General features: G+C 46.4%; 1 protein-coding gene across 1 annotated transcript in view; it reads left to right on the forward strand.

Annotated features, from left to right (window-relative positions):
- Positions 1-16,311, forward strand: part of TFAM (transcription factor A, mitochondrial) — a 42,990-nt gene that overhangs the window by 414 nt on the left and 26,265 nt on the right. Inside the window, exon 2 of the mRNA XM_040362081.1 lies at positions 5,266-5,450. Within this exon, the coding sequence (XP_040218015.1) occupies positions 5,266-5,450 (185 nt within the window). The remainder of the gene's footprint in view (positions 1-5,265; positions 5,451-16,311) is intronic.

Below are 16,311 nucleotides of genomic sequence, written 5' to 3' on the forward strand. Positions count from 1 at the left end.
CTCCGTCGTCCGCTCTGGAACCAGATCCCTCCGTCGCCCGCTCTGGAACCAGATCCCTCCGTCGCCCGCTCTGGAACCAGATCCCTCCGTCGTCCGCTCTGGAACCAGATCCCTCCGTCGTCCGCTCTGGAACCAGATCCCTCCGTCGTCCGCTCTGGAACCAGATCCCTCCGTCGCCCGCTCTGGAACCAGATCCCTCCGTCGCCCGCTCTGGAACCAGATCCCTCCGTCGCCCGCTCTGGAACCAGATCCCTCCGTCGCCCGCTCTGGAACCAGATCCCTCCGTCGTCCGCTCTGGAACCAGATCCCTCCGTCGTCCGCTCTGGAACCAAATTCTCAGCTGATTCCTCTCCGGTAAGGATGAGCTCTGGCGTGTTCGCATAGAACACGTGAAGAGCCCGCCAGGAAGTGTGCACGGCGCTGTGCTAATCACAGCCAGGGAGACATTGTCCCGATGCTCGGCTGCGGGGAACGTGAAATGTCTCCCTGGCTGTTATTAGCGCAGCGCCGTGCACACTTCCTGGCGGGCTCTGCACGTGTTCTATGCGAATACGCCAGAGCTCATCCTTAACCCCCCCCCCCCGGAACTGAATCCCACTGACCTTATCTGGAACTAAATACCCTTGCCCTCTTCTGCTGAGCCCCCCCCCCTGGAATTGAATTCCTCCGTCCCCCCCCCCCCAGAGTTGAATCCCCCCCGTTCTCTTCTACTGTCTTTTCCTGGAAATGAATCCCTCTGTCCTAACCTAGAATTTAATCCCTCTGTCCTCCTCCCCTGTCCTGCTGGTACCAAATCCCTCTGTCTTTCTCCACTGCCTTCCTCCTGGAACCAAATTCCTCTGTCCTCCTAAACCAGTGAGGGCGAACCTCGGCACCCCAGATGTTTTGGAACTACATTTCCCATGATGCTCATGCACTCTGCCGTGTAGTTGAGCATCATGGGAAATGTAGTTCCAAAACATCTGGGGTGCCAAGGTTCGCCATCACTGTCCTAAACTGTTGTCCCCCTGGAACTGAATCCCTCTGTCCCCGTCCACTGTTTTTCTCCTGGAAATGATTCCCCCAGCCTTCCTATGCTGTCCTGAAATTCTGAAATGCTCTATCCTCCCCTGCTTTCCCTTTTTCTATAGGTGGCTAAGCACTCCACCTTAGGCTGGCGTGTTGTTCTAACTTATTTTGGTTTACTTGTTTGGGAGTAGTTGGCTTGTGGCTGTGTTGCCCTCCCCTCATATTCATTGCTTTGGGACATCTCTAGCATAATGGCTAATGAAGATGTTCTGTGTAAAGAAAATTCGATTTTTAGCTTACCTGTAAAAACGTTTTCTTGGAGTATATCATGGGACACAGAGACCCCCTCTTCTTCTGTGGTTCATGGCTTTCTACAAAGCCTTGCCTAATGTGGAGAGGTAATGACTGTGAGGGAACTTCCTGCCTTGTTTTTTCTTCCAGTATCCAATCACCTGAAGGTGGCATCATAACCCTATTTTAATGACTAAAGTGGTATCAAAGGTTTGGCTTTTTTTGTGTGTGTAAATAACAAACATGATATACTTGGCTGCTCTGTGCAGTGGTTGTGCACAGAGCAGCCCCGATACTCCTCTTCTCGGGTCCCCTGCTGGCGCTCCTGGCTCCTCCCTATTTACTAGTGCCTCTAATAGCAAGCCGCTTGCTGGTGCATGCTTGCTCCTGAGCCCTTCTCTATGCATTCATAGGGCACAGAGAGTCATGGCTCAGCTCCCCTTTCTCCTCATTGGCTCACTGACTGTGATTGACAGCAGTAGCCAATGAGGAGAGGGAGTCCAGGGACAGCCAAGGCTCTTGTGCACATCACTGGATCGAATAGGAGCTTAAGTGAGTATTGTGGTGGGGGAAGCAGCAACGCACAGGTGTTTTAGCTTCATGCATATAGGTGCAACACCTTCAGCCTTTACAACCACTTAATGAAGATGCTTTGTGTCCCCTGATTTTCTCCAAGTAAAACTATCAAACCAAAAATCAGATTATTTTGAGTTTAGTGGTTCTTTAGGTAAACCATGTACTCTGTACATTTACTATTCGTTTCTCCTGTGTTGATAAATGGTTTTAAAAGACAGTGGCAAGAAAATATATGTGAACCCCTTGTAATTAACTGGGGGCCATATTCTTAGAGATCTCCGGCGGCGTAACTTATGTCCTTTACGTTACTCCGCCACAAGTTTAACTGGCAAGTGCCTGATTCCCAAACCACTTACCTGTAAACTTGCGGCGGCATAGCGTAAAGTCCACCAGCGCAAGCACTCCTAATTCAAATGATCCTGGTAGGGGGCGTGGATCATTTAAATTAGGTGCGCTCCCGCGCCTATCGTAATGCGCATGCTCCGTCGGGTAAATTACCCGACGTGCATTACGCTAAATGACGTCTCACGGACGTCATTTGTTTTGACGGTAACGTAAATGGCGTCCATCGCCATTCACGGACGACTTACGCAAACGACGTTAAATTTTCAAATTTCGACGCGGGAACGACGGCCATACTTAACATTGAGTACGCCACCTAGGGGGCATGTTTATCTTTACGCCGCGTATCGCTTACGGAAACGACGTAAAATCACTACGACGGGCAACACGTTAGAGAATCGGCGTGACTAGTCATTTGCATATTCTACGCTGACCGCAAAGGAAACGCCACCTAGCGGTCAGCGTAGATATTGCAGCCTAAGATACAACGGCACAGGTCGTCGTATCTTAGGCATGTTTAAGTGTATCTCAGTTTGAGAATACACTTAAACATAGGACGGCCTTAGAATCGGACTTACGTCGGCGTATCTGCTGATACGCCGGCGTAAACTCTTTGAGAATATGGCCCTGGGTTTTTTGCAATAATTTGCCATGTGATCTGATCCTTATCTAGGTCACAGCAATAGGCAAGCACAATGTGCATGGGCTGATAACACCCAAACAATTCTAATTTGTGGTACGTTTATTGAACACACCCATTTAACATTAACAGTGCTGGAGAAAAAAGTAAAACCATAAACTAATTACTTCAGTGAAAGCTAATGGAGTCAGTAGTTTGCACACCTGGAGTCTAATACATGAAATTAGTTTGGAGGTGTGGTTTAGAGTTCCTTTGATAAGACACTTTTAAGATTGCTGATCATAAGAAGCATCAGCTGATTTGGAACACATCTTGGGGGGGGGGGGGGGGAGCTCTCTGAAGACATGATCAAGAGTAATTGATCTGCAGAAGTGGAGGATGACTCCCTAGGCACAACACAGAATATTCAACTAGGCAAAGAAAAATCATCAAGTAACCACTAAAGACATCACCAGAACTGGCAAACATCCCTGTTCATGAATCTTATCATACATAATTAGTTACATAGTTAGTCTGGTTGAAAAAGACACAAGTCCATCTAGTTCAACCAACAAAAGGGGGACACATCCAATCTTATATATACGTAATTTGTAAGTCTTTGAACAGGCATGGTGTCCATGAAGGAAGATGCTGCTTTCTAAAACCAACATTGCCTGACATTTGCCAGAGAGCACCTTGGCAAACCACAACACTACTAGGAAAATGCTTTGTAAACTGATGAAACAAAAGTTGAATTATTCAGGAAGAATACTCAGCATTATGTATGGTGCAAAAAGGGCATAGATTACCAACATAAAGTGACCCAATGGTCGTTTTAGCAGTGCCTTTCAGCCGCTAGTAGGGTGCTTTTAACCCCTGCTAGTGGCTGAAAGAGGGTAAAAAGCTCCCCAAAAGTGCTGCTGGCGAAACGCTTTGCAGACACTTCGACAGCGCTGGCCATCGATTTCAATGGCAGGGGCAGTTTAGAAACGCCAAATACACCACTCCCGCACCGCCCCAAAGATGCTGCTTGCTGGGCTTTCACACTGGGGCTGCAGAAGAGGCAGTTTACAGGCGCTATTTATTTTTGTTTGCACAAAAGAGCCTGTAAAACGCTTCAGTGTTAAAGTGGCCTTTTGAGTAATGGTCAAAAATTCCTCTGGAATGTTGTGCAGGTCTGGTCCAAAGCTACCAAAAGTACTTGCTTGAAGTCATTGCTGCTAAAGGAGTTTTAACCAGCTATTAACTCCAAGGGTTCAATTACCCTTTTCTCCAGCACGGTGAATGTTTAACCGCCTGCTGCCCGCCCACTGTCAAATGACAGCTGGGCGGTGTGGCTCTTGTTCTGGGCGGGCGTCATATGACGTCCTTTGCTTCCCAGACCTCTAGGCAGGGGGTGCCCGTCCGCCGCGTCACTTGGGAGCCGATGCGCGTGCTCGGTGACCGCGATGTCTGCCAGGCACCAGTGATTGCCTGGTAACAGAGAAGGACTGTGGATCTGTGTTTCATGTCAGGTGAAAGGAGACCGATGGTGTGTTCCCAGTACAGAAGAACACCGATCAGTCTTCTCCCCTTGTGAGTTCCCGCCCCCTACAGTTAGAATCACTCCCTAGGAAACGCAACCCCTTGATCACCCCCTAGTGTTAACCCCTTCCCTGCCAGTCACATTTATACAGTAATCGATGCATTTTTATAGCACTGATCGCTGTATAAATGTCACTGGTCACAAAATAGTGTCAATGGTGTCTGACTATGTCCGTCACAATATCGCAGTCACGATAAAAATTGCAGATCGCCGCCATTACTAGTTAAAAAAATCCATCTATCCCCTATTTTGTAGATGCTATAAGTTTTGCGAAAACCAATCCATCTACGCTTATTGCGATTTTTGTTTTTACCAAAAAAAAAATTCTGCTATAAAATGATTAGAATCCCATTATTCCATGTTTTGTGGATTCGTTTGAAGTGAATATAACATATACATTTGTGTTACCTACTGAAAATTGAGAATATAATTTCTTTGTAAAGTCTGTGATTATAGATGCACATCTTTTTCTAGGGTCTGGTTAATATGTAGCTAGTTTCACTTGTAACAATCTTTCTCATCACCAGTATGCCCTAGTTGTATTTGCTCGTTTTCTTTTTCTAGAGGAGAGGAAATATACTTACCCAATCCTTCGATCCTCCCAGCATAAGACTGGTCCGTTACCCCCGCGCTCCAGTGGTCTTGAATAGTGGACTGTTCTGGACGTCATCACGGCTAGAGTAGGCTCTATAGACCAGGAACAGTCCACCACTGGACTGTGGGGGAGCACCGTTTTCTGAAAGATTGGGTGAGTTATGTGCTTTCTGCTCATCACTAAACAAAATGAGCAGTTGACCCCTGGAGTCAAAGGTACATTTGTAACTTTGTCCTCGCTTTTTTCCAGGTGCAGCAACTTTCCCAGTGCTTTATCAACTGTGCAGTGTACGACAGCAAGGTGGTTCTCAAAAAATCCAGTAGTCAATGACTTCCCAAGAGCTCATCCACCAAAGGAACCCCCAAAACGTCCTCTGTCATCTTTTTTTCGCTTTTCCATTCAGCAGCGACCACTACTAACTAGGCAGTACCCTGGTAAGTTCTTGGATATGGTTTTATTAGAAATGTCATGTTTGTGTATTTCACACAATGCACTTTTGACACATACAAGTTTGTATCAGAATTAAGCTTCCATAAGTTTAACTCCATTAAAATGACATTTCTCTTATCGTCCATGGACGGACACAGCTCCTTAAATCTTGACAAGTGGGTTATGTTCCCTGTTTACAGGAGAGGACTAGGCAGAAACATGTTAAATAGTTAAATACATGTTACATTAACAGAGTTGAACAGCCCCGCCCAGGGGGCGGTCCCTCCAGACATAACCCTCCTCACTGCAGCATGCAGCCTCAGTTTCGTTCTGCCTAGCAAAGGAGAAGGACGTATGGCTCCCTTTGGGCCCAGCGCCCTGAGGAGAAATTTTATTTTATTTTATTTTACTTTACTTTTTCTTGAAGAATCTTCTTTCAACTGTCGGCTGAGAGACAGGCTGGATAATATAGATCCTTGTAGTCTACTCAGTCCGACCAGCAAGCGTGGGCACACCTTTGCAAAGAGGCTTGGTCTGCCACGCCGTACCCCATGACTCCTGGGGTGGCCGGTGAGCTTTGCTCCGAGGTCCACATATGACTGGGCTGTGGTGTTGTCTCACTCACAGTGGACCGGGCCGACAGCTACCTCCATTTCGGTTGTAGTTCTGTCAGGAATGCGTCAGCGAGTCCTCGCTTGGACGGGTAAGTACAGTCCCTCCTGCTTCGGTGGGTTGGTACGGCTGGGCATTCCTGGGGTTCGGGGGTCCCTTCCCCTCCCTTCCCTGCTCCTTTCCCTTGCTGCATTGCTAACATTGCCGCTGTCAGGGGGGAGGGGGCCTTCCTGAGGGGACTGTGTTATCTGGCCTGTGTTTTTTTTTCTTTTTTGTATTGGGCTTTCCTGTGAGGTAAAAAGCCCTGTGATGAGCACAGATGTTTATGATTATACTTCAGCAGACGCTGACTGATTGGTGACACCTGTAATGGTTTTGCTTTTTATGCTGTATCTGTGACTTGTCCTTAAATAAAACAGCCCTAGGAGGCTTTTCCTGTTTAAACACAGGTCCCTGCAAAAGTTACCTCACGGTTCTTTTCCTCACAGGCAGCGCTGGGCAGTCTCCTCCTGAGGGAGTCCCCTGGTTACCCCTGGTCAGCGCAGCAAGTGGGTGAGAGGCCCTGAATAGGGCTCTAGGAGCTCTTGTCTATTTGTATGGACAGGTGTGCATATTATAATACACACTATGTAAATATTGGAGTCAGTATCTGGGTCCTTCCCCACATGCTGGTGGTGGCAGCAGGTGTTAGCACCTGGGATTCCCACAGAGTTTTTATTGTTAGTCCTGGACACAGTTTGTGCCAGGGTGGGGGTGGACTGCGGGCGGATGGTAAAAGAGTGCCCCCTTCCCCCGTTATCCCCTGGGGAATGCTCTGTTTGGAGCCATGGACCAGGTACCTAGTTAAAAAAAAAAAAAAAAAAAAGGCAGAATAAGGCATTTATGGGTGCGCTTTTTACTGCTGCAAGGGACTCTCCTAAGCTGCATAGTGCAGCTGGGTTTCCGCCGAGGGCTCGGTCTTTTTTGGATCACACAAATCAGACCGCTGTGTAGGTTTTTTCCTTCTGTGCCCTTCTTTGATAATTTCTGAGATGCGGAATGAGAAAAGCCGCTGAGGGCTTTTGTAGTCCCTCACCGCCGGGCGGGAACCCCTACTTGTATGGATCTGACTGATAGAAGATCCGAAGTACTGACCCGTTCCATGTTTACCATGCTGGGGTCTGGCTTGCGGGCCTATTGTGGCCACTACACTGGGGTCTCAGTCGACGCTGGCGCCATTTTTTGGGAGGTTATTAAATTACATTGAAAACTCCCATTGGCGCCCATTTTGTCGTAGCCGCGCTATGGCGCAGCTTACATTGTGCCGGCCATTTTCCTGTGGCCGCGTTCTGAACGCTCGGCGGCCATCCTGGAGTAGTCCTGACCCCTAGTGCTGTATACAACTCACAGAGTGAGCATTTTGCACCAGACAGTGGAGGAGCACCGACTCTCTCCTGAGGTTATTAGCCTAGCGGACCAGCTGGTCCAGGGCCTCATATAGGTCTGTGATGCTTTCTTTGAATGCTGCGCCCTTGTTATCCAGGGTGTCTGTTTCAGCCCTGGTTCACACTGGGTACGATTTGGAACGATTTGAGATGCGATTTGACATGTCAAGTCGCATCTCAAATCGGTGGCAATTGTCGGCAATGGCACTGTCCTAATCAGTGCGACGCCGCATCTGCGATTTCAAGGAGTAGTTCCTGTACTACTTTTTGCGATTTCGGGCCGCGATTTACATTAAATTGCGTTTTACCGCGATTTTGAATTCGCAGCAGTGTGAATCTAGGCTCAGAATGGTTTTGTGCACACGGTGGTGTAGTGCTTAACTCCATTACTTGGCAGCAAGAGAGTCATTGGTTCGAATCCGCACACTGACTCCAATCTGCCTGGAGCTTGCATTGTCGCTCCCTGTGTCTGCGTGGGTTTCCTCCGGGTACTCCGGTTTCCTCCAAAGACATGTGTGTATACACCTACATAATATACATATACACTATGTGTGTGTATTATTTAGGGGCAACCCTCCCAGGCCGTCAAAGGCCCAGCTGGGGGACTAATCTGTCCCTGGGTGCATAAGCCGATCACGCCGGCACCCAAATCCTGCCAATGTATATAGCCTTCCCTCCCTGTCTCTAGGTGGGAGGGGCGGCTTGCAGGTTCACAATTCAGTGAAACCTCCCTGCTCTCCGACTAGTGGGTCTGCGAGGTGGTCTCTTCGGAGTACTAGATAGGGTTTCCTCCTATCCACAGAACAAAGTTCTGTCCTTGTGTCTTCCTCTCCCGGCCCGTCGGTCTGCCTTGGGCAGCGTGGGATTTGCTAAGCTGCAAGGTAATTTTACCTTTCCTGCAGGACGAGAGTTTTGGGGTTTTCTATGGGCCTCAGGCCCTAAATACCTTTGTGAACGTTGGGTAGTTCCGCATGGAATCCATTTGTTCGGTGGTAGCTGCGCTTCATCTGGGGGATGTCCTGACGTCCTCGGACATCAGGGACGCATACATGCATGTCCCGTTTTGCACATGTCACAGTGTTTTTTTCTGTGCTTCGTGATGAGAGAAGGGTCTCTGTCAGCCTGTGGCCCTCCCTTTTGATCTGGCGTCAGCACCATGGGTTTTCAGCTAGGAGCTCCCACTTATTTGAATTTTGTTGGGACAGCGAGGCTTTGCCTCATTGGCTACTTGGACGACTTTCTTCTGAGAGCAGCTTCTGTCTCCGACCTAGTGGATGGGTTATTCCCATTCAGACCCTCCGAAGATTCGGGTGGATGTTAAACGTTTACGCCAGAAAGTGTAGCTCAGTGGCAGCAAGCATGCCCTCCATGTGTGCGACCCAGGGTTCAAATCATGGGCATGCTAGGTTCCGACTCAGCGTTGGAGTATCTAGTGTTGATCCAGACTCCTCAGTGGCAAAGGTCCTTCTTCCCCCTGGAGAAATTGCAGACTCTTCAGTCTGCGGTGAAGGTATTGGCATCACGCAATCGGTCTTCTCTCCGGGCGCCTGCTGGTTCGGGGTCTGTGGGTAGCCTCCTTCAAGGTGGTACTGTATGCCCAGTTCCACACCCTGGTTTTCCAGGGGAACTACTGTCCAGGTTGTCTCTGAAATCATTAGATTCCTGTGCGCCACCTAGTCAGAGTCTCTCTGAGTTGGTGACAGAGATTCCCGACTCTTCGGTCCGGGAAGTTGTTCCTTTCTTCCAGTGGTCGGTGTTTACGACGGATGCCAGCTCACGGGTTGTGAACCTGGAGGTTCACAAAACTGGGGGGTCCAGTCGGCCCTGAGTCGCTGGACTTGTGTGGACCTATGACCACACCTCCTTGAATGTGTCTGGTCTCGGTAGCTACCCAGGGTCGGGCCTGGCTAGTGCCTGGTGGGAGACCACCTGGGAATACCAGGTGCTGTCTACTGTTCATTGTCCTACTATTTTAGGCGATCAGGCTATGCTTCTCCTTGTGGTCGACCGATCTGGTTTCAGCCGGACAACGCCACGGCCGTGGCTTTAGTCTACCATCAGGTATGCCGGCAGGCGGACTACTGGAGTCGCCAGATGCTGGACCAGGGCGACTGGTCTTTGTGCTTGGGGTGTTTCGGCTCCCTTGCAGGAGGTGAGCCTCACATGGCATGGATCTCCTGGCAGCTTGTCTCCGCCGCAAGGGTGTCAAAGTTAGTGGCCAGGTCTAGTGATCTTGTACAGATGCGTCAGTCGCACTGGTGGCCCTGTGTTGTCTGTATCGGTAATTTTGCCATTCCTCCATGGTAGTTGCTTCCTCGGCCGCTCCACAGAGTGGATGCTGAGGAGATCCCGATGATTCTAATCGCTCCAGATTGACCTCGGCGTCCTTGGTACGCTGATATCGGGCGCCTGGTAGCGGAGGCACCCTGGCGATTGCCAGGGCAGGAGGTTCCTGTCTCAAGGTCCCATACTTCCTCCTGTTGTACAGTCACTGACTTGCTCAACATGGTTATTGGAAGCCAGACTTTAGGTGACCAGGGTCTGTCTGACTCGGTCATCTCAACAGGGCACCGTAGTCTTCTTCCGGAGGATCTACTGTCGTACCTCTCTTGGTGCGAAGGGATGGAGTGACGTCCACGGGCGTACTCTCGGTGTCCAGGGTCCTGCTGTTTTTAAAGCTTGGATTGGATCTAAAAGATGCTTAAAGCACCGTTTGGGGGCAGATTTCAGCCTTGGCTGTGTTCTTTTAGTGGCCTTTTTGCGGCCCGTTCCCTGGTGGGTCCCCTTTTTTTGTGTGCAAGGGGTTTGTCATATACTTTCCCCTCTTGGCCCATCTCTTCCCCCATGAGTTTTGACTCTGGTGCTCTCGGTTCTTCAGGAACCTTCCTTTTGGAAACATCAGAGATTTTCTCTTGACACTATCTCAGAAGGTGGCCCCATTAGTGGCCTTTACCTCGGTTAGAGGGGTTTCTGAGTTGGCGGTCTTGTCTTGCAAGCCGCCATGCTTGATCCCCCATAAGGATTAGGTGATGGTGCGCCCGCGACCTTCCCTTCTTCCGAAGGAGGTTTCGGCCTTTCATACTTTAGGCGTGGTACGCGCTTTGCAGGTATACCAGCCTACTACAGCTCCATTTCGGAGCTTCTGACTCTCTTTTGTGTCGGTGTCTGGTCCACAAAAGGGCCTGGCGGTCTCGTCGACCACCATTTCTCGGTGGATCAGGCAGGCCGTCATACAGGCCTATGCTCCTAATGGGCGGGCCCCCCTTTCCGGTCACGGCACTTTCAACCAGGGCAATTGGTGCTTCCTGTTTTTTTTGGGGGTTTTTTCGACATCATGCGTCGGTCTCACAGGTGTGCGAGGCGGCGATTTGCTCGTCCGTTCACGCTTTTTCCAGAATTTACATGGTTGCTGTGAGTGCATCTTATGATGTTTTTTTCAGCCGCTAGTTTTTGCCGGCGGCTGTTTAAAGTTGCACCTCCTCCGTTGAGGAGCTCTGCTTGTTTTGGGGTGAAGTTAAAAATGGTTTTTACTGATATATTTCCCACCCCTCGTTTTTTGACACTGCTTGGGGACGTCCCACTTGTCAAGATTTAAGGAGCTGTGTCCGTCCATGGACGATAAGAGAAAATAGGATTTTTTGTACTCACCGTAAAATCCTTTTCTCTGAAGTCCATGGACGGACACAGCTCCCACCCCTCCTTTTTAGGTTTGTACTGCTTGTTACGAACTGAGGCTGCATGCTGCAGTGAGGAGGGTTATGTCTGGAGGGACCGTCCCCTGGGCGGGGCTGTTCAACTCTGTTAATGTAACATGTATTTAACTATTTAACATGTTTCTGCCTAGTCCTCTCCTGTAAACAGGGAACATAACCCACTTGTCAAGATTTAAGGAGCTGTGTCCGTCCATGGACTTCAGAGAAAAGGATTTTACGGTGAGTACAAAAAATCCTATTTTTGCTTGCACTTTACCTATTAACATGTTTGCCCCCCTCAGTCTCTTTCTCTTTATGGGCAGGCTAAAGTGGTTGATTTTAAAGGCTGAAGGTTTTTTACCTTCATGCAATCTATGCATGAAGGTAAAAAACCTTCAGTGTGCAGCTCCCCCCTCAGCCCCCCAATACATACCTGAGCCCAATCTCGATCCAGCGATGTGCATGAGAGCAGCGGCTCTCCGGGTCTCTCTCTATCCTCATTGCCTAGGAGTGATGTCATCATGGCTCCGGCCAATCACAGCGCCCGAGCCGCGATACGCAAAAGTAACTCTGGGACTACATGTCACCGTCCGGTGCTTTGTCGGCCACCGCCTTGGGGGCTTCGATCCTGGACAATTATTGCATAATGAGCTAGTATGATATGTGTATACTAGCTCATTATGCCTTTGTCTTGCAGGTGCTTTTTTTTTTTAAGTGGGTTTACAACCACTTTAAAGGCACTGTAAACCTTCCTACCTGTAAGCTGTTTTCAACCTGCATGTAATTTGTTACTGTGTACACACAGTCTATAGTAGTGTAGATATTCACATTCCTGTGTCAGTAGTTTCTGTTTGTATAGAAACATGAGATATGGGGCATGGCACTGCACAAGTTAATGTATAATCTCTGTCTGTAGTATGAGAATTGACATTTCCTGTGAAGAAACTACATATTCCACAGTTTATGGGCCTCGCAGGTTTGTATGGGTTAAGTTTTTCTTAGAGACTTTTTTTTTGTGTACATGTTTATTGATCTTTGTGGATGCCCTAACTAGGATGTACAACAGAATACAGGATCTATTTAGATTACTAATTGGAGAGGCTGCACTCAGTCAAAGCTCTTGTGTAAGCTGTAGGGGAATGTCTAATCCTGTCGATGGCTATAAACACTGCACTGCGCTAAGTGGTTAGCACTTCTGTCTAGCTGCACTAGGGACGATGGTTTGAAACCCAACCATTGCACTACCTGCCGGGAGATTGCATGTTCTCCCTGTGCTTGCGTGAGTTTCCTCCCACACTCCAAAGACATTCTGGTAGGTTGACTGGCTCTTGTCTAAATTGGCCCTATTAGGTGTATGTATGGATGTCAGTTAGGGAACTTAGATGGTAAGCTCCTTGAGGGTAGGGACTGATATGAATGTGGAATGTATATGTAAAGCGCTGCGTAAAATTGACAGCACTGTACACATTGCATCTGGAAAGTATTCACAGCGCTTCACTTTTTCCACATTTTGTTATGTTACAGCCTTATTCCAAAATGGATTAAAATCATTATTTTCCTAAAAAATCGACAAACGATACCCCATAAACAACATGAAAGAAGTTTGTTTGAAATCTTTGCAAATTTATAAAATAAATAAAAAATCACATACATTATATTTATATTTATTTATTTATATATATATATATATATATATATATATATATATATATATATATATATTTATATTTACAACCTTTGCTCAATACTTTGTTGAAGCACGTTTGGCACCAATTACAGCCTCAGGTTTTTTTGAGGACGATGCTACAAGCTTGGAACACCTTTTTTTTTTTTCCTCTCATTCTTCTTTGCAGGACCTGCCAAGCTCCATCGGTTGGATGGAGAGCGCCGATGCACAGCCATTTTCAGATCTCTCCAGAGTTGTTCAATCAAGTTCAAGTCTGGGTTCTGGTTGGGCCACTCAAGAACATTCACAGAGTTGTCCCATAGCCACTCCTTTGTTATCTTGGCTGTGTGCTTTGGGTCGTTATGTTGGAAGACGAACCTTTGCCCCAAGTCTGAGGTCCAGAGTTCTCTGGAACAGGTTTTCATCAAGGATGTCTCTGTACATTGCTGCATTCATCTTTCCCTCGACCTGACTAGTCTCCCAGTTCCTGCTGCTGAGAAACATCCCCACAGCATGATGCTGCCACCGCCATGCTTCACTGTATGAATGGTAATGATCCGGTGATGAACTGTGCCTGGTTTCCTCCTCCAGACATGACGCTTGCCATTCAGTCCAAAGAGTTCAATCTTTTGTTTCATCAGACCAGAGTATTTTTTTTTACTAATGGTCTGAGAGTCCTTTAGGTGCCTTTTGGCAAACTCCAGGTGGGCTGTCCTGTGCCTTTTACTGAGCAATGGCTTACGTCTGGCCACTCTACCACACAGGCCTGATTGGTGGAGTGCTTCAGAGATCGATTTGCTTCTGGAAGGTTTTTTCTTCATGGAGAAATGCTGGGACTGTCAAAATGACCATTGGGTTGTTAGTTGCCCCCTGACTAAGGCCCTTCTCCCCCGATCGCTCTGCTTGGCTGGGAGGCCCGCTCTATGAAGAGTCCTGGTGGTTCCAAACTTCTTCCATTTATGGATGATGGAGGCCACTGTGCTCATTGGGGCATTCAGTGCTGCAGAATTTTGTGTTCTGTTCCCTTCCCCAGATCTGTGCCTTGATACAATTCTGTCTTGGAGGTCTACAGACAATTCCTTGGCTTGGTTTGTGCTCTGACATGCACTGTTAACTGTGGGACCTTCTATAGACAGGTATGCACCTTTCCAAATCATGTCCAATCAACTGAATTTACCACAGGTGGACTCCAATCAAGTTGTAGATACCGTTTATGGATGATCAGTGGAAACAGGATGCACCTGAGCTCAATTTTGATTGTCATGGCAAAGGCTGTGAATACTTATGTACATGTGAATTTTTTTCGTTTTTTTATTTTTAATAAATTTGCAAAGATTTCAAACAAACTTCTTTCACGTTGTCAATATGATGTATTGTTTGTGGAATTTTGAGGAAAATAATGATTTTAATTCATTTTGGAAAAAGGTTGCAACATAACATAACAAAATGTGGAAAAAGTGAAACGCTGTGAATACTTTCCGGATGCACTGTGAATATTAATAATAAGACGGTCAAATAGACCATCTACTGATCTGAGCTACAGTAAGTCACAGTAATAAACTGTGTGTTCAAAGATTCAGGCCCCATTCACACTTTGTGATTTGCGTGGCTATTGCTGCTCTGTGTAATGTATCTGCAACTAAAATGTTTAAATGGTGGGATATCTCAATCACTCTGACACACCGTTATGGCAAACCACAGAAATGTAAGTTGTCCAGTAAATACATTTTGAATAATATTTTAGACAATAAATTGTAAACGTATACAATGTTCATATTACTTAACCCAAAGTACACTAAAAGAAGATAGAAGTTTGGGCTCAGATATACAAAAAATGTAATGTAAAATAAAGCTATATCAAAACCACCAAAAGTGTTAAAGGAGTTGTAAAGTCATAAGGTTTTTTTATCTTAATACATTCTATGCATTAAGATAAAAAGCCTTCTGTGTGCAGCCCCCCTAATACTTACCAGAGCCCAATCTCTGTCCAGCGATGTCCACGAGTGCCTCGGCCATCTGAGACTCTCCCTCCTAATTGGCTGAGACACTGTGGCGGTGCTATCATCCATGTGAGTTTCTAAATGTTGTACTTTCATTAAATGTAACTACGTTGCTACACTTAGAGGCTCCTCTCTTTTCTTTTATACACGGTTGTGACTTGACGCTACTCTTATATCAAGGCATCGCTTGTATATCAAGTCAAAATTTATTAAAAATGTTGCTTGTCTTGCAAAACGCTCTTAAACCAAGGTTTTACTGTAAATCGTAAATAAATTATAAAATAAAAAACTGACACAATCCATGCCTCATCAGTGCTGCATATTAGTGCCACTGTCACATTACATTAAAAAAAAGCAGCGGTTTCCACAAGTACTTGTAAAAAGTACCGGTACTTGTACTCTGTCTTAAAAATGTGGTATCGGTGCAACCATAAATTATATTAAAAAGTAAGGGTCCTAACTCTGAACCTTGGGGTACATCACTGATAACCTTGGACCATTCAGAGTCATTAATCGCTACTCTCTGAATTCTATCCTTTAGCCAGTTTTCTATCCATTTACAAACTGATTTTTCGATCAGTTGGAACTGTCAAAATGATGAAATATTGTTTATTTCCTTATATCTTCTGTCAAACTTTCTTGAAGTAACTTCATGAAAATGATCTCAACAGAAAGAACAATTGTAATTTCTAAACTGACATAATATAAAGTAAGCTGAAGAAGTGATTAACATAGATTGGATGATTTAATGTCTTAGAAATTTAGTATACGGTCAGTTATTCCACACAGCCTGACAAAAGGTTCGGCAGTAAATAAGCTTTTTTAAATAGTTTTACAACTTAACTTAAATTCTGATTTATCTTAAATGAATCCCATAATGGCTAATGGCTATCCATTGCTATAATGGATACTAATCTCACTTTGGGAATTTATAAACCGAACTGATGAGCTGATGCCTCTCTAGAAGTGGATTACTAATATCTTGTCTATAGTAACCAGCTGTGAACTTGTCTGAAGTATTCAGTTATTCAAGTGGAACTTTAGTCAGAAACTTAAGTCCTACTCGATCACCTCAGGGTAGCTAATACATTCAAAATAAGTTTCTATACTGTTTAAAATCCAGTAATACAGTGTCTCAACATGACCTGCACATGCTCAGTTGCTTTCCATTTTTAGGCATTGTTGAGTTTGTAGAGGCCAATCTGCTGACGCCCTTAAAGCAGAAATAAACCTCCCTATACTTTACAGCCAAGGAAGGTGCTTCTGTTGGATCTGCAACTGCCATGGTGCTGCATATGTGATCAGTTAGGACACCAGCCATTTGATGGTTTGACAGTTTGAGGAAATAAGCAAATGTGAAGTTATTCCAGGAATGTAAATGTTTTTTGGACAATAACACTGCATTGGAAAGTTGGAGCCCATGGACACTCTACCGCAGGAGTGCAGGGCAGTGGAAAGGTGTTTCCCTCTCC

Source organism: Rana temporaria, chromosome 8, assembly GCF_905171775.1.
Source record: "Rana temporaria chromosome 8, aRanTem1.1, whole genome shotgun sequence".
NCBI lineage: Eukaryota > Metazoa > Chordata > Amphibia > Anura > Ranidae > Rana > Rana temporaria.